General features: G+C 38.1%; 1 protein-coding gene across 1 annotated transcript; it reads right to left on the minus strand.

The window, feature by feature from the left end:
• Positions 1–1,955: 1,955 nt before the first annotated feature.
• CMAS (cytidine monophosphate N-acetylneuraminic acid synthetase) lies at positions 1,956–13,458 on the minus strand. Its single transcript, XM_026066881.1, has 9 exons — positions 13,268–13,458; positions 11,677–11,819; positions 11,287–11,442; positions 8,586–8,719; positions 6,867–6,961; positions 6,501–6,569; positions 5,918–6,089; positions 3,906–4,056; positions 1,956–3,184 (listed from the first exon to the last, which is right to left on the minus strand). Exons 1-9 carry the CDS (start codon positions 13,456–13,458, stop codon positions 2,910–2,912), a joined length of 1,386 nt encoding a protein of 461 aa, XP_025922666.1. The 3' UTR covers positions 1,956–2,909.
• Positions 13,459–23,722: the final 10,264 nt, after the last annotated feature.

Below are 23,722 nucleotides of genomic sequence, written 5' to 3' on the forward strand. Positions count from 1 at the left end.
TCAACCATTCTGTGATTCTGTGATCAAGACAAAGATTTTTGGTAACTGATCGATCATATGTGTATGTGATTAATTTGGGCATTAAGTTTGCCTACCTTCATTGGGTATATTCCATTCATGTGGCACATAACCCTGGAAGGGTACAATTTATAGTGTACAAATTCATTATAATTTACCCCATAACCATTCTATACTGAAAGGACTAAAGAAACCTATCTATTTCAAATTCCAGTTACTATATCAGCTGTATTTCCTTTATATATACACCTTAATATAAATTAGATAGTTTCTTACCTGTCCCTGTTTCACCAAATTGTAATAAAACAACTCACGTAATTTTTCTGCAATGTTTTCATATCAAATAGGCTACTAAAATGTTTTAAATAAACACTAGATATTTAAACTAAAAAACGAATGCTCACATTTTTCCTCATTTTAATTTAATTCTGATAACCAAGCAAGATTATTCTAAAATCAGCCCACTTTAATGAAAATGACTATTGAAATACAAGCCTGAGTGCACCACACACCTCTAATGAAAGAAAAGCATGGTGCCAGGATATGTACTGAAACAGTCATTAGCAAAAAATACTACATCTTTGAAGGTGGCCAAGGACCCAGGATTTTCCCTTTAAGGTGACTATTATAGTCATACTCACTGTCTCTGCCCCTTTGTGACCCCTAAATCCTCCATATGATTGAATATCTTCTGTAAAGTCAAGAGAAGGAATTGAGACATTCCCCCATTCTACTCTAATTTATAGTTAGGCTTTCCCTTGCAGTGTAGGCAATACAAATACGAACCCTTCAGGCAAAGGACCCTACGTTTCCCACATCCCATGTGGGTACTGGAAATATGAGCTTGTTAAGTATTTGCCAGATCAGAGCCTAAATTAAAATACTCACACAGGGTTTATTTTGTAAATTAGCTCTAGAGATCTTTCATTCTTCACTTCTTATATAAGACGTTTATACCAGGTTTTTCTAAACAAGAATTTGTTAAAGTGAAAACACTTATATACCAACTAACATTTTTTTCTACCTATTACAAACACTCACACAAAAGTGTTTCTGCATTTATTTTTTGAGACATGTAGAGATTTTGGGCAGGGGCTTACTGTATATACAGTATATACAGCAAAGTTACTGAAACATTAGAAGAGTTCTTGATTCAGAGAGAAAGCTGCAAACAGTATTGCCAACTCATATTTCTACTATAATAATTGTACTTATTCATATTTTTGCCTTCTCTACGATAGAAGGAATGGGAATCAAGTTCAGCACAGTGGCCTTGTTTAAAGCTATCTATTCACAAGAAATTGCTTTTCAAACCAAAGTCAAAAACTTAATTGACCATGACAAAGCAAAATAAAAAATGTGGCTAATTTTAAATGACGTATTATCAAGAGTGATTTGTTGATCCAATCTGAACTTAAGCAGCTTTATCACATCAGTCGATACGAGAAAATGATTTAGCTACCTATGCCAAAGTTCATAGTGTTGTCCAAAATGTGTCTCTCCTGTTATCAAAGTCCATGGACTTATCCAGTGCAGAACCCTAAAACCTCACCAAAAGGAAATACTTAAATGATAACCTGGAGTCGATTACTGCAGCATACTATTCACCTGTTAATCTTAACAGAAGCAGATAAGTGATAAAAGAATTTCACTTATAAACTTTGCATAGTAATGGGAAGTAAACATAAAGTTAATCATAGAGAGCAGTAGGTCAGGAGATATCATATTGGGAGTGTCTATTTAGCAGAGAAATATAAAATAAAATGATAAACCATTATTACTCATCTCAGTAGTAACTGTCTGTGTGCAACTGTTATTATTTTTTATTTTTTAGCATAATCTAAGGCTCAGCTCGACCCAATGATAAATACTATGATTGGAAAGAGATTCATATTTTTAGTGTTGATTATACAAATGTTTATAGATCACTGAGTTCATTAAATCAAAACAGGATAAAAATTGTATTTTACATAAATACACATACATACACACCAGTTTTAAATTAATATGCTAAAAATAGTCTGAATGTGTGCTTTATATAAACCCATAAACCTCAACTATGAATTTTTTACAGCAATTACTTTTTCATAGAGTAAAGACCTTTTCTGTTGTTAATTATCATAATAAAGCCTTCATGGAAAGAAACAGTTTCTGCAACAGATAGATCTCAAAGTTAATGGGAACTTTAGTTTCAAATTCAGCAAAGCATTTGGGTATATTAATTTACACTGAGTTTCATTTAAGTGCTTAAAGAGATTCACAGTCAAGAGACACAACTCCAAGCACCATTTAATTATTTATAAGCTTAAAATTGAGCACATGCTTAAATGCTTTTCTTAACTAATATTAACTGATTTTATAGTATCTGAACTCTCTTTTAAAAATACAGGAAAAAGTTTCATAGTTATTTTACACCTGACTTCTCCAGCATATGCTAAAACTCATGCTTATTAGAGATGCACCTCATAAAAAGCAAGCACACAGTTACAATGTCATGTTGACATTTGACAGAGGAAGTGTAAATAAAAGGAGCACAACTGACAGAATAAAAATGCCAAAAATCTGAATCATAAATCCTCAAATCATAGAAAGAAAAAATTGCTGAAAGTATTCGATTATGAAATAAGGGCACATTCCTGTAGAACAGGTATAACGATTAAAAGAATGTTTACAGGACAGTACCTTTTGTGCACTCCTTCCACTACACTTAAATGGCTTTTAAAATAATCATGAATATAAATGTTCTGAGCATTTAATCAAAGTGGGACCTTAAACTAGAGGGAAATATCCTTTTAACTCTACCTGTCAAACTTGAAAGACAAGCTGTCCTTTGGGATACAGACATATTCAGAAAGGAAGGGAAAAAGGAGAAAAGCAAGAGAGCAATTGTGTTATTTCTTTTTCATTAGTTCCTTATTTCCTATCCTGCTGTTCTCACTTCCCCCAGTTTCCTCTTCTACTGAACTCACTTCTCCCATCTGCTTTCTTGCAGAGTTCACTTTTTCTAACAACAGGAATATGTGTTCTGCAAACTCTCGGATGGCTCCACATCCGCCATTGCTTTTACAAATATAACCAGCGGCCTTCTGAGCAACTGCACAAGCATCAGCAGGCACACCACTCATGCCAGCATTTTTCAGGCATTCCACATCAGACTCTTCATTTCCTGTTGAGAAAGACAACACGCATACAAATATCACAAAGGGGATAAACATAGCAAAACACACATTTTTCCTTATATGCATTAATCTATTTTTAAAATTTGTATTCTTGTGGCAACTTTCATCTGAGAAGCTCAACGGCACTTTGCATATGTGAGCCAGTTCTTAGAAAACATCTATGATATATGTCAATACTAATCACACTTTACACAAACTCTAAGCAAAAGAATAGCACTTTTAAGACCAGTAGAACTGTTTGGGCAACTGAGTAAGCATTTGCACAGCTACGTACTTAAGCTGCCACTGAAATGCAGTTTTGTACAGGACTACATTGCTTTAATTCTGTCCAATTTGCTTACATTTCATGACATGATTTATATAATATTCACCCGGAATGAATTAAAATCAGTTCAAAATTGTGAACTTTAGCTGTATGCATGTGTAACCATACCAAAAGCTTATTATGCTTCTCTAAATCTTGTTATAAAAACAGCTGAGACTTAACCTACCAAATCAGGCTTTGATTCATTAATGCATTTAATACTTAGATTGTACCCGAACAGGACTTAAAATATGTATTTACTTTTGGCAATTTCTATGCTGCAATTTGCACTTTAATTCCATTAAATCTAGTTTATTAACAAAGGGCAAAGTGCTTTGAAGATGAACAGTGCCACAAAGTTTACATTTCTGTATGAAATTTTAGTACCATAAAAAGAAACTGACCTAAGTAAGCCACTTCTTTCCAGCTCAAACCAATATCTTTTCGCCAGTCCTCTAGGACTTGTAATTTATTTGTTGCGTTAACTTTTGCTACACATCCCAGCTGCATGGCAGACAGTGTTTTTGAACAAGCTCTTTCAGAGATAAGTCGAACCTATTAAATTAAGTCAATTTAGAATAAATGCTACATACAAAGAAACAAGACATAAATTGATTTATAAAAGAACAGTAGAAATTTTGCTCACAGAAGCTCTCTTTGATATCAGAAGTGTTGCACGACTGGTTCTTCATTCAAAACTCAAAGCAAAAGTGATCAGGATTCAAAAAGCACATTACAGTCTTTAATTACAAGTTGTTAAGAGAAAGAGCATCATCAGTCTGTAAGTTTTCTTGAAGTTCACAGAAAAGGAAATTATGTTTTTTGTTTTTTTTTTAAATACAACATGTACCGTGGCATGCTGCCTGTCTAATACTGTATCATCTAATCTAAGCCACAGTAGGCAATAAAAAAAAATTCCTGGGGAAGGTTTCTGTAATATTTCTAGACAAACACTTTGAAATATTTTCCATGACTCTTCTACCTAATAACATTCTCTTTTTTTACGATAGAACTTCAGAGCATCAACAGAACATTAAGCAAACTGATGTGGCACATTCATCTCAGGAATTTCATTCCAAATTTGAAATTTAGGAACAATGCATAAGATAGGAAATAAAGATTACTGCAGCAAGATTTTTAATCTCAGACACCCCCCCCCAAGTTTTCTGTCCAAGTTATGGACAAATTTATCTTCCCTAACTGCTGCTAAGTGATAACGAATATTTGGCATTGATTTTAAATAATAAGCAGGACTCGTGCACAAAGCAAGAGTGTGTCAGCAACATCTACTAGAACTACAGCAAGTGCAGCACAAAGCCCAAGACATTTCTAATGAAAGATTTCAAGTCACGGTAGGAATGGAAATGGGCACTCACAGGCAACAAAACGATGATTGCAAGGTTCCTCCCCTTTGCCTCATAGAAAATAGAGCTGAAAGAGTTTTGAAAACTCATCTACTCCTTTCCACTGCCCCAAGGCAGCATCAGCTACTCCTCTATTTCAAGAATGTCTCTTCTAACCTGTTTCAAGAACTCCTACTATGGAGACTCCAAAACATATTTAAACAGTCTCCTCAGGGCTTGGCTAAGTTTATCTTGTCCATACCTATCCCCACCTGCAGTAGGATTCAAATAAAGCTCTCTGAAGACAGCCTGAATCTGTATCAGTCAATTCTTAGGCCCCAAAATTCTTCTGGCTATATCAAAGGTAGCAGCACACACAGAAAATAGCAGGATGCTAATTTTACATAAAGGTAACCAAATCCTCAGTTTAGCAGAATTCAGTACTAATAGTTCAGGAAAGCAGCCATATTACAACTTGTGTTGTTCCAGTCTGCCTTGAATTCTTACAGCTTCAGAGAGGTAAATTGTGGTTAATGCAATTACATGGACAAAAGTGATTGGGGTTTGATTTTCCTACTTTGCCACCATTATGGGTAATCTAGGATGAACCAGTGAATTTCCCTGTGAACTCCTTCCTCTTCCATAACTAAGAGATAACAACATATTCCTGCTTGGCAGAGCTATTGCAAAAACCTGCTCATAGTTTGTGTGTCACACAGATGCCACAGTAAACAAGAACGTTACAAACTACTAATTAATGCGTATCTAGACTAAACAGCACACAATATGATTGGGGCTAGCACAACACCACACAAATTTTTTCCCCCCATTGTTTCCAGGACAAGAAAAGGAAAAAAATGCCATAGCCACTAGGAATGAGAACAAGAACTTTTTCAAACAGCATTAATTTTCGTCCAGGGAATGTGAGAACAACATTTGTCCCAACCCTGTACCAATGTATTATGCACCTTGATCAAAAGCATTCTGAAGAAACTTCAAGTGTAGGTTTTAGAATCTTTTAACGTCCAGTTTACATCAGAAATAAAGTCCAAATGTTTCAAAACAATGCTTACCTGGATTCCTCTTTTCTTTAAGAGATCAATCCCAACAATATCTCTATAATCGTAAGAGATCATTTCCTTCTGATCTTCTGTCACATAAATGCGACCATTTGTCAGGCATCCATCAATACTGCTAACCAATAGCTTCACCTCTTTTAATGGCTCTTTACCAAAATATCCAAAGCTAGACAAAGAAGTTATCTTTTCAGGATGGAAGTTTTTGCACAGTCAAAAAATAACAACAAACAACTCAAATTCTTTTGTCTGAAGATCACAGTTGTATCACCTTCGAAATTCTTTAAGACTTTTCTAAAGTCTTTTCTCACCATCTTCTCTTGCCAACTACATTCTCCCCCATCAAAGAAAAAACAAAACGATCCAAGACAACTGTTATGTTGTCTCTTTAAAAATTAGGAAGATACTTATTTCCTTAGCATAAAATGTTATGTTCTGCAGCACTTATTTTGAGAGAAAAAAACACCAAATGGAGTAAAGGATAAAAAAGGGGTAGGAAACATGCTCCATTTACACCCCTTATTTCCTTAAGAGGTGCAGAGTAGCTGCAAAGAAAAGGGAGCAGGCAAGATAGAATCACCTCAAGTCTTCCACATGCACCACTCTTTTAGTAACGTCCATCATTAAACATGATGCTGGCCATGGAAACCTAGGACAATGCAGATGGAAAAGGCCAGAGATAATACTAACATATTTCTACAGTATAGTGGGACTTACAATCTCCCTTTCCCCTAGGCTGAAACTTTAAAAACAAAACAGCAAAGGTAATTCAGCTGATTTCAACAGACAGAGGAAAAAATGATGGATGGAAACAGAGTTGTTCAAGTATCTTTGATCTTGATTACTTTGTTAAGTTACAACCTTAAAACCAAACAAACATTATGAATTCATATGATGATAATTTGAAACAAAGATATTAAAGACAAAGGAATAAAAAGCGCTCTACCTCAGCACTCTTTGCTCCGCAATAGGCCAGTCAATGTCTATATCAATATCAACGCTGTGCTCGGCACGCATTTCATAGTAGGCCATTTTACCACCCTAAATAAAATATAAACCATTAACATTTTCCATTTGGGTTAATACAACCATAAAATTGTACGATTTAGTACCATGTAATGAAGCCTATATATCCATTTACACAGCAGTCATAGTGGCTTAGATACAACTGAAACACCACCAACAACATTTTGCAAATTACAAAGAATCCAGCGTTTTAAAGAAGTTTACACTGGCAAAACAGTTAGTAAGCACCTTCAGTTTACAACTACAGAAGGCGTGCAAAAAAGATGTTATGCACGGTAGTCATTAGATCACACTGATTTTACTAGGTCTTTATCTAATACAGTAAAATAGTAACACATTTAGCACTGACTCAGTACAAGTATGCTTTTTTTGTTTGTTTGTTACCTACACAAAGACTTCATCTCAACTGGAAACATATCCGCCAAATCCCAACTTAATTAAAACAAAACAGAACAAAACAAAAACAAAAAAAAAAACAAACAAAAGAAAAACCGCTGATCAAAAAGTTAGTGACCCAACCTTCATAAAAGGTACAAAGCAGTGCAGCTCAGTGCTTTAAGTCCACACAGCACTAGCTGGCACTACATGGATCTACCCAAACTATACAGACCTAAGTTAGTAACTAGTGAGTTATTTGCAAAAGACAGAAATAAGAACCTTGTATTCTTGCCATACCTAATAAAGTATTCCCAGTAGAGATATGGAAATATCTGCATTAGGCTTTTGTGCCGTTCTGGTGACAAATATTGGAAATGATCTGTAAGATGGAAAACCTGTCTTACATGAGAAAATTAAGGGGCTATGCTTGTAGACAAACAAATGAAAGCTGAAGTAAATACACTCATTCTATATTACTACACTGGGAATGCACTACATCAAGAAGGGGGAAAAGGCTGTTCAAATTATAGTACAGAACTGGTGCAAGACAAAAGGTCTAAACTGGCCATGAACAGGCCAGTTTAGGCTTGAGACCATATAAATGTTTCTACTGAAGGGCAGGGGTTATGTAACAGTCCTCCAGAAAAGCTACTGGAAGAAAGGAAAAAAAACCCACCCCAAAATAAACAGTTAAGTTTAGACTAACCTCCTGAAAGGAGCTTGATAAAGGAGTAGAAATGACTATCAGGTTTCTTTTAACGATACAACACTTGAGTTGAAGATCAAGAAAAATCCCATCCAGCCATAGGCCTTAGCCCATGAGAAAAGCATTACCCGTACACGACAAATGAGAAAATTGAGCTAGACAGAAATGAAGTATTTGTTACACGTTATGTGAGAAGCCTGTCACACTGTGTTAAAGTCAGTGTTATACAATCAGTAACCCTAAACTGAATTATGAGATATGTACTTACATCCTGATGAACTGATAAGAAACTCAGTACTGTATTCTTTTTGGCTTATAGCCAGATATACAAATATTATTTGTATGAATTTGCTGTGGTGGAAGTTGTTACCAGAACTGCCCCACCTACAGCAGGCCTTGTTAAGTTACAAGTAAGTTAACTGTCCTGAGGTCAAAGTGCTGTTACTAGACACTGACTGCGTGAGAAACGGAGATATATTATTGAATTCAGAACCTTCTATGACAAAAGTACAAGCAGCATTATTCTAGAATGCCATGAAAGACAGAAACACTAACCTGCAAGTAGCCTTTCTCAATCAAATGCCTCTTAGCAAAGTAAAATGAGCCATTTTCATACAGCTCTCCAGGCCAGTCTTGCCTCCGGTACCGTTTTGCTGGATTCAGGTTTTGGGGCTCCGTCATTTTGTTTTCTGTTAACAGAGAGAAACGACAAAGTAAGTTTTCTAGAAATCCTTGYTCAGAGGCACTTATTAATTTTCTTTAAATAGCTTTTTGTTGAAAAATTAAGGGCATAATTCAGTCACTTGTTTCTTTCATTACTGTTTCTCATAGCTTAGCTTTATAAATAATCACTGAACTGCTTGTTCTTTGTTATAACTGTGAATAACAAACTGGAGGACTGCCTTACATTTCTAGCAAAGGAAAAAAAATCAAAAGTTTTTCACTCCAACTTGAAAAAAAAAAAAATCCTGAAAGGTTCTCAGTTCCAAAGTTTGTTAATAAAAGATTAGGGGGGACATTCTTCTAGAGTGTTCTTGTCTGTGTGAAGAAAATACCAGCCTTTCCATATTCTATCTCCTAGTATACTGTAGAAAGGGTTTCACTTGCAGTGAGAGTAAACACACAAAAAACAACCATTCAGCTACCTACACCTAAAAACAAAGATGCCCTAAATCAACTCTGAAAGATGAGAGAACCAACCTGAAATCTGGCAGGTCAAAAAAGATGTTATGAGAAGAAGTTTTGCCTATGAAAACATGTTGGCACTTCCTACCTAAAAATAGTCGTAACATTAGCCACTCTTAACTGGTTTAATCAGTGTCCACAAATAAACAAACCATTGTCTCTGAACAAGGAAGATCCCATATTGCTATCAATGCCAGTAGTGAATGAAGCAGAAACTGAACCAGGGATGAGAGACACCTATTCTTAAGCCACTCAAATTCATACACAAAACAGCTAAAATGCACCAGCTCTCATGATCTGATGACCCATGAAAAAGCTAGCGGGAATTCTCAAACACCCCAAACATCCTGAGGCTTTCATATATATACACACTTTACATCTAATAAATACATTACAGCTTTGTGTTCCAGGAAGTAAACAGTCCAACCACAGAGAGACACTGTTCTCTTTCAGGGTGCATATATATTAATCCCTTAAGGAGAAGGAACAATAAAAATACACAGGAAAAGATACAAAATTCTTTTAACATATTCAGTACTCTAAAGCTGTCTGAAAAGAATACAGTCCTAAACTGCATTCTACTCTTCTAACTGCTGTTACCTGAAACACCACATTCCTGAAAAGGCAATATTCTTTTCCTCTTAAGCTGCTAGTGGTGGCATGATTTTTTCCCCACTCTTCTCATACATACTCCTTGTAACAGAATGATTCTTCATCTTCCACCACATTAAAAGACCTTAGATGTCACTTGATACTAAAGAATGATTTTCTGCTTCAGGTAGGCCTTGAGGCTTTTTTTCATTTTAATACTTTGAGGATACAGGGAATTCACAGAAGCCAATACAGGATGTCAAATATGGAGACGTGGTGCCACACAATCACTTCAGGAAGCCACATGGTACATCCAAATGAGATTTACTCTTTCACAGATGTCCGTTCTAGCATCTCAAGATGTTAAGTGGACTGAGTCCTGGTTGCCTAAAACGCGATCCACAGAATCCTAAACTTTCAGCCATGATTTTGATGTTCCTCTTACATGTTACATACAAATTGCATCACATTATTTCTCCTCTTATCAGAAACAATGAGGATGTTCAAGTTGTTTGTTCATTCTAATCAAAGGCCTAACTTTTATTTCATCTCTAGTACCATGCTTCAATTATATTTCACATGCTCTTCTACAGCACAATGCTCCATAAACTAGTAAAAAAAATTCACATTTGAAACATTTTAATACCTGAGTAATATATTCTTTTTTTAAAATAATGATGTGGAAGTTACTGAACTAACCACTTTGAGGAAAAATAGAAGCAAACATTTCTGCTTTAGCCACAGAAATAAAAGCAACATCTAATGTGGGAAACAGATCTTTGTACAAGTGTGAGAGGTAGTTCTATAGCTACAATTAGGTACAATCTTTATTTACCGGTAAAGAGTTCAGTCTTTATTCATCTTGGCAACTGTCGTCGAGAAGCACACTTTCTCTACGAGAAATAGTCACATTCCTCTGTATGAACTAACTAACATGAGTTCAGAATTCATGACTCAAAGGCAGTTTACAAATTGACATAAGCCTGCAGACAAATTAACATGCTGAAATAAACCCTAAGCCTCCAGGCTAAGAGGTTGCCATTCCATCTTCATTGAGACTTTACCTTACATCAGCCTTTTACTAGCCAGTGCAAAGTAAGAACAAAATATTTTCCTAGTTAAGATAAGACCTCAGGGTCATGTCAGTATACCCCTGAATACCTGCCAAGCAGAAGTTAACGCATAAAGTTTTGGAGATTTATGTTTTGAGCCTAGACATGTTAATAACATTTGCACTTTCAGCATCTCATCACTTCTACAAAACAATGAGCAATGATCATATATAAACTTGATAATAAACAATGATCATATAAAACCAGCACTACTTAAAGAAATTTCCAAGTGATCTCATTGCCCTCCAGACTTAGGCATAAGCCTCTGACATCATTTCCTACTTTATCATACCATGGGTATGAACATAAACCATTTGAATAGAATTTTTCTTGAGTATAATTGCAACCAGAAAAAAAATAAATGTTACCTCCTTTTTTTACCTCGCTCCATCTAAACTGATGCCGTCTTACAACAGAGAAGACGGAATCAAAGCCCTCCTTCTGGATCAGATCTGCCACTTTTATAAGATCACTGGGATGTAAACAGGGAGATGTTGCTTGAATATTTCCTACAATATCAACCTCTAAAGAAAAACAAACATTTATGAAACAGTGATTTTTTTAATACATACAATTGCAAAGTGTGACATGAGCAAATGCCACTTAAAAAGGAGAACCTTACTATCTTATATCTAGTATAGGCTTTACTTATTTTTCTAAATAAAATAGAATAAATGCATCATCCTTCTAGGTTTATAATAAAATATAAAAACTCAGCACATTTCACTACTGGAACCAAATAAATAATACTGATGTACCCTGATGATGATTAAGAAACTCTCTGATAGTTTCTAGAGAAGTAGAGGAGTCTTGAGACACTTCAGGGCTTCTGCGATGAACTTGAGCACCAAACTGCTTTGCAACCTTCTCAATTTCATCATGGTCTGTAGAAACCCATACACTGTTGGCAGACAGTGACAGAAATGAATAATTATAAAAAGAACAACAACTTAGTTTGCCTCAAATCCTCTTAAAATGAAACATAATGGCTACAGAAGCAATAGGTTGCTAACCCAACATTACTAATTTGCCTGTCATAGTCTGCTAACCTGAACAACACCCTGGCTTACCCATGGACTAAATCTGGCAATGCAGAAAAGGCAACTAGTTTATATCCTTGTGTTATTAAAATGTGCTTGTCAGTACAAGAACCAGCAACTTTCAGGAATAAAAACAAAAACACATTTGCTAGATTGTAAAATCTCAAGCCTGAGCTGCACTTCAATTTAATACTGTATGGCACTTGATCTACCATGCACGTTGGTAGCTTGAGCAACACCAAATTCAGAAATGTTACCATAAATATGCAATGTCAGCACGCTACAATTTGTTAGGCACACTAACACACCACTGAGTGATGAATGGGTCAAATGATGTATTCAGAATCACTTAAGAGTTCAAAACAACCCTGACAACAAACAAAACTGCTATTCAGTTATAGCACCAGCTTATTCTGCAAGTATAATGAAATATATGTTAGGCTCCATCCAATCCCAGGGCAAGAGCTTTTCAAGTTGCAATCACAGGCATTTTGGCACAAAAAAGCTCTCATACTGGTAAAGCAAGACTGTTATTGTTTAGGTATGATAAACATTTGCAAAGGGAAGGGCCAAATCTGGCTATTAGGTGATGACAAACACTGGCTGAGCATTGTGCACCACTGCTGCAATCATTTTTACAGAAAAGCATAGAGGATATATATAAAAAAAAGTGAAAAAAAAGTTTATTCTCACAGAACTATTGACATTCCCAACATACTGTACACAGCAAACGGTGCTTAAGTTTTTCCATTCAAAAACATCATGGGATCACCATAATGAAAGTAAGTACAACCATGACAGCAACGTCAAGTTACACCCATGTAATCAAATGTCAAAGTGAGAGGTACTGTCCTTGTGCTTCAGGCTGGCTAGTTCAAACATACTCTACCCATTTAACTAACAGAGTTTTGTTGTGTAATATGTACACTGACCGACAGCACAGCGGTTTTAAATGGGTGTAGAAATTTTTTGAGTCCAAGGAGCAGACCGCTCCCTCTATAATAACAGAATGAGCCTCTCCACTAGTAGTTACATTTAAGATTTTGCGTCGGGCTCTCTCAGGGTTAAGCCCACTGGAAAGGGGCCCCTTCCCCAGGAGCCTGCCCTAGGCAGGGCCGCCCGCCGCCACGCTCCCAGGCAGCTCCTCCACCCCTTGCCGGGGCCCCKCAGCACCTCAGCCCTCCGCCACGACTTCGCAACCTCCCACCCGCCTCCCTTCCCTGTAGCTCGGCCCCGCCGCCATGGCACCGAGCCCCCACCCCCGCAACGCCCATGCGCGGATATGGGGGGGGGGGAGGCGCATGCGCACCTGTGGAAGACCCCAGCGTCGAGGGCGGCGCGCAGCACCCAGCCGATGAGCGGCACSCCCGCCAGCAGCTTGATGTTCTTCAGCGGGATCCCCTTGCTGCCGCCCCGTGCCAGCACCAGGGCGGCCAGGTGGCCCCGCGGCCGCGCGTCGCCGGCCGGCAGCGCGCGCGAGCCCCCCGCGCCAGCCTCCATGTCGCCACTACTTTCCGCGAGCCCCCCGTCACCGCCCTAACCGCCAGCTCCTTCTACCTACGGCCTGAGACACGCCGCTCCTTCCCGCGGAGCGGCCTGGGGCATGCTGGGAAATGTAGTCTTCCCGGGCGGGCCCCGGSCGGGCCGCGCATGCGTGGAGGGGGCGGGGCACGCGCGGCGGGAAGCCGTTGGGTGAGGGCATGGCGGCAGGGCGGGAGGCTATGAGGCGAGCGGGTCAGGTGAGGGGCCTGGCGCCTCTGGACGCTTCGGTGTCGGGGGAAGTGGGCATGAGGCGTCCTTCCTTCTACCTGGGAAGAGATGGCCACTCTTTGGTGCGGGGTACCCTGCACAGTGCTGTCCTGCCCGTGAGACGGGGCTACCTCATGTTTCCTCAGATAACACTTGCAAGGTGCCGCGGAGAGTGTCTTGTGGTGTGAACATTGGGCTTCGGATCATGAGGCTCTGTTCTTAATAAAGTTTGTGCGCTTAAAAAAATCAGTCAGAGGTGCAGCTGCGTCTCTTATGTTAACACGTCCAAGGTAGCTTTGGGCTCATTAGCTGTGGTACTGCATATAATCCTTGCAGCAGGGAGCAAGCACTGCAACGTTATGTCTGGAAAGCTCCATAAACCAGATTCTGCAGTTTTCCTTCGGTAGCCAGTGTAAATCCTTATCCTTAACTAGTCTGTCCTGTGTCATTTGCTTCTGTGTGATGAGTCCTGGCAGAGGGCAGAGTAATCACACCGGAGCCTTTTTACATGTGAGGAGGAATTTTCTCTAAATCATCACTTCTATTTTCCATCTGCTGATAGCGTATGAAAATGTGAAAACATCCTATCTTAAGTCCTATGAACTAACTCATAGAACACTGGATGGCTAAAATAAAGCAATGCACTACCAATATAAGGCTGTAAAGGAGCGTGGTTTTTAATACKCTTTGAAAAATGGAAAATAGAGGCAGGTGAAATGTGTTGTAATGTCAGTCCTGAAGACTCACATGCTCGATCCGTAATGGAAATGTATCACACCCGGTTCAGTGCAGTTGACCTCAGATTGTTTTAGATGTGTTGCTGACTGGAAGGGTCTTATCTACCAATGCCAAAGGAAATGCTTTCCAGTTTTATTCAGCTATAGTTGGAGGCTTAAAATGAATAATTATTAGGGGTTTGTTCTGTTGTTTTTGAAGTGGGCATCTGTACGAAAGGATCACACCAAAGAGAGACAGCTCACTCTTTTCCTATGTGGTACATGGCAGCACCTTTCAGACCACTTTTCTAGGCAAGATTGAAACTAGTAGCCTCAAGCTGCTAAGTTCCCTATTTCCTACAGACCAGTTCCTGTGCACTTACTTTTGAAGTCTTTTTGAACTCTAGAGCTTCAGGCCTTTGTCACATCTAAGCCCCTACATGTTTATCACTACCCTTCTGTCAGAGGCTGCTGTTCCCACAAGAGATGGAGTTCAACAAAATGTGTTCCTGAACCAGCTCTACCTCAGTGCCACCTCTGGCAGCCTTGCTTAGGACTGCCAGCTTTGCTGTAGTGGCACGCATCTCCAGGAGGATCTAAAGCAAAGTGCTCTTAGTGGTAACTTCTTCACCTGACACAACTGGTTTTACTAGATCCTACCTATCAGTGCTTTTAGGCATATATATAAGAAAAAGGAATATGTCAAATTCTAGCCTAAGTTCTTAGCAAACACAACATTTACAAGTGCAACACTTCTGTTGCAAACAAAGATCCTTTTCGTTCCAAAGAAAGACACAAGTACATTTGGGGTCAATTTTATGAACTAATTTTCATTTTAAATCATATGATTTTGTGCAGATCTTTGAGAAATTCCTTTAAAGAAGCCATAGACAGCACCTATATAGTGTATTGTGCATGTATTATCATGTAATATGTATGCATTAGTTCCTAAATCATATTTCTTACTGCAGTGTCTTTTCCATACATTTTGAAACATGAATTTTGCATTTTGGAAGGTATTATGATAAAATTACTCATGTTGCAAAGAGAATATACAAAGCTTTATCAACTGAAGAATAAGAAAACATATGCTATAGTAAATCTCTTTCTAGGTGACTTAGATCATTGTTACAATATTGAAAACACCTGCCTGCTAAGTGGCAATGGGTTAAAAACATCAAGTTTCTGTATTTTGGTTCATCACATTATGGAAATTGGATGATTTATCAATAATAATAATATAATAAATAATGTTTAAAAATTTTTCATCTACATAATTCACTTCAGTATCTCAAAGTCCAGGGATATCCTAAATGGGGAGCTGAGTCTGGATTCCACTTTCATTTATAGAGAAGAGAAATTACATTAGAAGCTCTGGCAAACATCATAGATTTTCTAGATGAGGTTCATCTAGTAAGTTTTTCTTTACAAGTCTGTACCTAATTAAAAACCTGTTTACATTCACTTTTCCTTTCACACCAGAAGCAAACCTTTTACTCATAGAATCAGGGCTGGAAGGGTCCTCAAGACAGTATCTTAAATATCTATGTCCTTCTTGACAGGCACTTATCTAACCCATTCTTAAAGACAATCAGTAAAGTTAATTTCATAACCTCTCCAAGCAATCCAGAGTTTCATATGATTGCTAAGCTTTTCCCAATCTTAACTGAATCTTCCTTTCTGCAGTATAAGTCCATTAATTCCTGTCTTATCCAGAACAGATATAGAGAACAATTTATTTCCTATCTCTCTTCAGCAAGTATTTGCGTATTTGAAAATAGGTACTGTCTCTCCTCTTATACTTTTCCTCTTTAGGAGAAACCCTGTTAGTTCAGTCTTTCTCCAAGTTCAACTCTTCTAGACTTCTGATCATCCTCATTATTCTCCTCTGGACTGATTAAAATGTAGTGCTCAACACTAAACATAATACTGCAAGTGAGTAAACCAGAAGAATTACTGTTTCATATATCTTGAAGGCTGTATGCCTGTTTATAATCTCTATATACTTCTCCTGTATTTGCACGCTCTTGACTTAATTCACCCAGTGGTTCACTCTAACCCAAGATTTGTTTCTGCAAGAGCTATTGCCTGGCCAGATACTTCCAACTTATATCTTTGCAGCTAACTGTATCTGCCCAGTGCAGTATCTTGCATTTATTCTTACCCATCCTGGTCCCACCTTATAATATTTTCATTTCAGCCATGCTACTCTAATTCATTTATATGCAAATCATGTGAGACATTCTCAAAAGCTTTACTAAACTTCAGATATTTATCTACTCCATCTTCCTCTAGCCACAGGCCTGTTTTTGTAGAATGAAATTATTTTGATTTGACTTGTTCTGGATAAGTTACTGTTGATTGCCATTAACTGCCTTGATGTCTTTTAGGTGCTTACCAACACTTGTTGATTATTTATTCCAGCATTTTTTTCCAGGATTAATGGTTAAAATGATGGCCCAAATGGATCTATATCAACATTTTAGTTCAGATCAAGAGTGCACTTCTGAACTGAGTCTCAAAGCACATAAACTGCTAATGGTCACTTAGTTCACAGAACCATGTTAGAGTTAATATGAACTAAACTGCCTGAAGGCCATTTCATATGAACTTTGGGTACTCAGAAAAAGCTTTGCTCTACCGAGCTGCTGTTATTGTGTCATACTACTTGCTCTTCCTTTCTCCTCATTTTTAAAGTAGGCAGCATTTTTATCCTTTCTAGTCTCAATAACTCTTTCTGGCTCGGAGATTTTGTCAGCCAGTTGTTTCAGTATCCTAGGAAAAAACTGGTAACTGAGCCAGTTTGAGTACATGTACCACACCTAGATATATTCTGACTTGTTTCTTCCATATTTGTACTGACATCTTCCTCCTGAAGGGACTGCTGGTAACAGTGCTCAGTGAGATAGGAATGTTTGCTATTCTTAATAATAGAACAGTGGAGAACAAAACAAAGTAAGAATTTTATTTTGTTATCAGAATAAAGCTTTCCATTTCTTTGGAACATATCCTGTTTCACGTAATCATGAAGTGRCCTCCAGGCACAGATTTCCCCATGGAAAGGATTTCAGCTCTCCCATCATCACTAATTAACGCAGCACGCATTCCCACATCAAATACTGTGGTCACAGTCTTGAGACTGTACAGCCTGCCTGTCCCTAGTCCTATCATGTCCAACTGTCCCTGAACAAATAGGGCCAAATGTGCTCATTTCAAGGAAATACTGATATATTAGCAAAATTAGTGGGAATAGATCTATTTTAAAAACATGTTCCATGCCATATGATTCCATTGGGGATAATAAAATTTGTGAATTTCCTTTCTGGCCACAGTTCAGTTGCTGTAAAGTATTACATTGTAGTTTCTCTCAGGAAAGAAGTCCATTCCTTCATGTAAGAGTGGGGAGACAAATGAACAAAACTAGAGGTATTAGGTGGGTCTGCGCTCAGGTATTACTGTAATCATAATCACCATTAAAAAGTAATCATTTGCTAACAAGGACCATACCTTGGAATTAACACAATGGCTATTAGGCCTCTGCATGTGTAGGACAAAAATTTAGCATGTAGTATGCAACTTATTAATGTGTATCAGCCAAGGCTGAAAAGAAGCCTAACTCCTAATGACACCTGGGGTCTAATTTCAAACTAACCCCCTCTGAATTGCCAGTCAGGAGATCTGCTCTGCCCTTTCTACCATTCGCACTAGTTATAACACTGTTCTCAGTCTTTAAGATAGGAAAAATACACAGTAGTCATTCCCTGAAGCTCACATTGGAGCTTCATGAGAAGAGCCTACGGATACGTTGATAAAAGCCTGACTCCTTAGAAAACAATGGTAAAACTAGCATTGACCTAACTGGGGACAGGATGTGATTTTGTGTGCCTGAAGTGAGTTCCATTTATATGAGTAAGACCCCACAATAATCAGTGCAGACAGATCCAAATGTAGGGAATGCAGAGTACTGCCTTTTCCTAGGACATACATAACAATGAATACTATAGATACATATAAAATACTCTCAGTGGAAGCACGTAGTGGAAGCCTGTGATAGCGATTCAAGGATACACTGTGTCTGGATAAACTGGAAGTTACTCTTTCTAGGCCCCTTTACAGCGATAGAAAAGTTCAGATATCCAGGTCTTACCTTTCCCTGCAATGAACCATGCATAGCTCCAGTGAAATCAGTGGAGTTACGCTTGAATCAAACCACTGCAAATGAAATGAGAAATGGGCCTCAGGAAGCCAAGCAAATCACCTGTTCTTGTTATTGGAAGCTTCATGCAAGTCTTGGGCTAATATAGTATGTCTATCCACGGGAGTTAGATAAATAAGGGTTAACATTCATTTTTTAAAAAGGCCAAGGAAGTGCCCATGGGTCTGAGATTTCTATAAGTCACCTCTGAAAAGCAGATGGAAAGGAGCATGATTACTTAGAGCTTACACTTGACTTGGTGTATTACTCAGACTTTCTACAGAGATGACATGGAACAAACTACTTTGCTGAAATATTCTGAAATACATGGTTGTTTAATTCAATGTCTGGTGGATGGATTGTGTTCTCTTTTGCCATCTAATGGATACAGAAGAAATCAGAGAGAACTGAAATGTGTATATTTAAAAGTAATTTCAGACAGCTGAACTGAAGTCTTTATTATTATTACTAAGACTATTACATTATTTGACAAATGGTGTTGACATTACATATCTGGTTATAAAGTAATTATTAATTCTTGTAATAACAACACTAATTTCATGTTTAATTTTCACTGTAAGAGAACCTAAATCACTCTGCAAATCAAGTCCTTGATGCTGCAAATGTATATGCAAAAGTCATGCATATACTTAACTTTCCATATCTTGACTTAGCTTCATCCTACCTAAATCCCAGCATCTAAATGAGGCAATAAGCTGGAAGCCTGAATACCTCAGGTTCTTTGTATAGCCAAAAGGGAAATATACCTTTAAGTATGCTTCAGATGGTTCCTTTAGAGAATGGCTGAAGACACTAAACTTTGAATTACCCTCTAGATAGGTGATATTCAACTCATGCATTGCAAAATTAAAATCAGACACAGGTCTTCAATGACAAGAAACAAATAGATGTAAAACAGGGTGACTAGAGAAGGGGCGAATCTGTTATATCAGCAGCTTGGCCCTGGAAAAATAGGTTTTAGTGGTGCTAGTCATCCTATGACACTCATCTTTCTCAGATGCCAAGTTAGTGCATCCTGATTACGCAGGCAAGGCTAAGCCCATGGCCAGATTTGCAGGCRACAGGAATTTTCCCCCAGTTCAAACTGGCAATGACCTTTGGGACCTTTCTTGGTTGTTTTTGATTTTTCTTCTGTAGCATTGTTTACTATGGTCCTCCCTAAAATCTTTTGGTCATAAGTTCCCTCCTACTTAAAGGACTTAGTACTCAAATGGTAGCTTCTTCCTGTGGTTAGTGGCTTTTAGTCTTGACTCAAAAATCTTATGTCTTGGTACAGAGTGTCAGGAAATGCCATGGTTTGGCATTTTGGGATTTTTTGGACTAACCCTTTTTCACACTCATGACCAGGTGATTTTTTTGTAGCCTACTCTTCTTACATCTTCCTTCCACCAACCAGCCTATGGGAGGCCAGCTGAAACCCAAAAACATGAGGAAGTTGTTGCCAGCTGCTAAAGTGAAGGACTGAAAATCCTACATGGTTCCTCTTCTTAGATTGAAACTGTGAAGAAAGGCTGAGGAAAAGGAGTTCTTCAATTAAAAGAAGCAGAAACTGAGAGGACACATGATAATAGTCTTCAAATAAGTAAAAGATAGCTGCACAAAAAGAGAAAATAAACTCTTTGTCATGTCAGTGTGTTTAGGACAAAGTCATAAGCTTGTGTTACATCACAGGATACTCAGGTTAGCTATTAGAAATTGTCGTCAGAAGGGTAATTACACTCTGCACTACATTGCCTAAGGGGATGTGACATCTCCCTCTTTGGCAGCTGACACTGACACAGAGTTAGGATTTGTTTTAGGTATAGTTGCTGCTGCCTTGGATCACAATGGGTGACCTAAATGATCTCTTTAGGTCCTTTCCAGCCCCATTTCCTCTGATTTTATCAAAATTATTACTTGCAAGGAAGAAAATCTAGCCAAGAAAACAAACAGAGAAAATGTATTTTATACGTTAGCTCAGTGCCTCCATAAATTACTATCTCTCCCAAGCTGTCTGGCAAAAAACTCAAATTGCTATCATACACAAGTCTCAGAGATTACAATAGAGATGAATTGAAAGTGGTTATGGGAAGTCAAGGAACATGGGAATACAAGTAAAAGATGCTGTAGTTAAATTCAGTGTAACAAAACTCAGTGCAAGATCTCAGAGAAGGGAAGTTTATATTTATTTACAAAATCTCTATGTAAGTTGATGTTACGCACTAAACATTCTCTCATAGATTTCACTCAGTTATACTCTGATACCACATACTAGCACCAAAATGTGTCTCTCTGTCAAGAATCACTTGCGGGCAACAGAGACAACAAAGGACACTGGCTGTTGGGTCTTCATCTCTCTGGGGTTCTTCTTGATTGACAACAATGAACTCCTTCTGGATAGATCTTTCGTACCCTCTAGGAAAGAATACTTTTAGCAGCATAGTCCTTTATTTCAGGATCTTGCTTACTTCACGCTCCATAAATCTTGGGCAATGTTGCTGCTTGTTGTCTGTTTTTTCTTGTTTGTTTGAAATGTTTGTCTGTTTTCCTGATGGGCCAACAGAAAAAGAAACTGTATGTGTCACGTGCTGCAACCTTGTTGCCATCATCCTGTTGTTAGGATGCAACCTCTTCTGCTGGCCAGGCATTTGTGCAGTGGGCTTAGCAGAGTGCAGGCCTTCTGGACTTGACACAAACATCACGTTCCTCAATTTTACTGCGGGGAGCAATGTCCTGGGAATGGTGTCCAGGGAATGGCGTCCTTTCTTATTAATATAGGCTATTCTTTAAACTTCTGTTCTGCTGTTTCTTCTGGTGCTTCCACACACGTGCGTTTCTGTTCATACTGTGTTCATACCACTGTTAATATTTTTGTTAAAAATCTCTACAATTTTAGCAGCCAGGTCACTCATTTGATCTGTGTGCTGGGTTGTTAAAACAGTTAATCTGCCTGAGTTCATAAATGCCCTCAATCTGCGGCCCCTATATGCCCCAAATATATTTATCTATTTATGAAATGAATGTGCATTTTACACAGTAACAAATTCTTCCAGCTGAAGCACAGGAATGTGTATATAGTGCCTCCTTTTTGTCTGACACTGAACATCCCTGACTGCTGCTGATTTTTTTGCTCTGCTGAGTGCGAGGCTTTGCAGGTTGCCTTCCCAGCTGCGGAGAAATCCGTGATGTGCAGTTGTGGCCTAATCAGAACATAGCTTGCTGTATTCATACCTAGTCTATAGCAATTTATATCTTGCTTTATCTAAAGCAGTAGATTTAATTATAGATTCATATAGCTCATACATCTCCATCTGTCTCCTGAAACTGCTCCTACATCATAACCTAGCATAACCCGGCATAACCCAAAATTAACAACCCAGAGTAGTATTCACACTCTATTCTGACAGCTGATGGGAACAGTGCCATCTACTGACACTATTATAAAAGCAATAACACCATACCATGCAGAAGCAAGTAACATCAGCTGAGAAAATCATTGTCAGAGATGGAATAACAATTGAAGAATTACAGCTTTGCTTAAATTGCCTTTCTAACCCTAACAATGATGTAGAAATTTGTCCATGGAGAACTAAATAATATCACTAGCAATTTTTACTATAGATAGGTTGCCAGACAGTTATCTACGATTATCATCCATGAAATAGCTTCTGCAGATGCCATTATGCTATTACTATTTTAAGTTTCTACTGACTGTATTTTTTAATTTCTCTTATGGTTATGTGGAATTGGATTTCCTATACTTTAGAGAACAAAACTTATAGGTATAGACCGTATGGTAGCCTCCCTTTAAGTGAAATGAATCACTTGTGCACGCATGTTGTGCTTCCTCCTTTCCATGTAAACACCCTCCCTGTATCTAGGCCTCAAGCTAGATGGGAAACAAGTACAATAAAGTGTTGTTTGGACTGGTTCCTATTTCCAGTCTGATTGCTGGCTGATGACCCACAGAGCAAGCCCTAGATAGAAAGCACATGCACAGCCTGAACATAATTTTGCTGGGTCAGATAAATAGCCATCTTAATAATTTTTCTATGAGCATGTGAACCACAGAAGACTGTACAAAAGATCAGACAGAGACCAGAGTTTCCTGATGCTACCTTTGTAACTCATGCTATTAAGAAATCTACTTCCCACTCACCATTGCTTAGGGAATGGCCAATAGCGTCAGAAAGTTCTTTCTCTCGTGCCCCTGCATTTAGCTAAGTGTCTTCTCAGACCCAAAGATATTCTACATCACATTTCTGTAGGGTCACTTGCCTCAAGACAGTTGCTGAGAGTATTACAGAGCTCAGGTCTGCATATGCAATCTTCCTGTTTCATTACAATGGAAACTTTTGAGAGACAGTTCTCACACTCAAACTAATAGGTTAGCTAATAGTCACTTAGGACTACCCGCAGTGGGGCATGAGACACTTTTTAGTCAGAATTACTGCTGGGAAGGCAAAGTCATTGAATATGTGTCTATAGAGACTAACATACAGCTGTGAAACATTTGTGCTAGATTTTAATTTTTGGTTAAAAACACCCCCAAAACTAGAACTACACTGATTATGGATTAAAGTATTATGGATTAAAGGATTTTGTTAAGAAGGACATAGAACATTCAAAATATCTGGAATATAAATTAATTTTATAGATTACTTTCAAACAGCTTCAACCATGTAATTTTGATTGATTTAGTGATGACTGTGTTGACTTAGGGTACCTGACTGAGGGAAAACAGATAGCTAAGGTGACCAATAGGGCTAAGATGACTAAAGTGACTGAAGTATCTCAGGTGACTCATATACCCTGAACTGTGTCTTGGAAAAGGGTTGGACCTGTGTCCAACCTCTAGAAACCTCTGCTTTCTAGAGACAGACATTGTCTATCAGGAGGCCTCATAAGTAGACCATTAATTTGTGGGTGGGCCAACAAGATCCCTGAATATAGTTAATTTCAGTTTGATTTTTTGGGAAGATGTTGGAACATTTGGAACCACAGAACTGTTTTTTTTGACTTAAGACTGTACTAAAGTTCAAAGGTGACATACTTTCTAATTCTAGCTTCAACCTCACAAGAATAGGAGGAACTCAACCCAATT

Source organism: Apteryx rowi, unplaced genomic scaffold (assembly GCF_003343035.1).
Source record: "Apteryx rowi isolate R43461 unplaced genomic scaffold, aptRow1 scaffold_25, whole genome shotgun sequence".
NCBI lineage: Eukaryota > Metazoa > Chordata > Aves > Apterygiformes > Apterygidae > Apteryx > Apteryx rowi.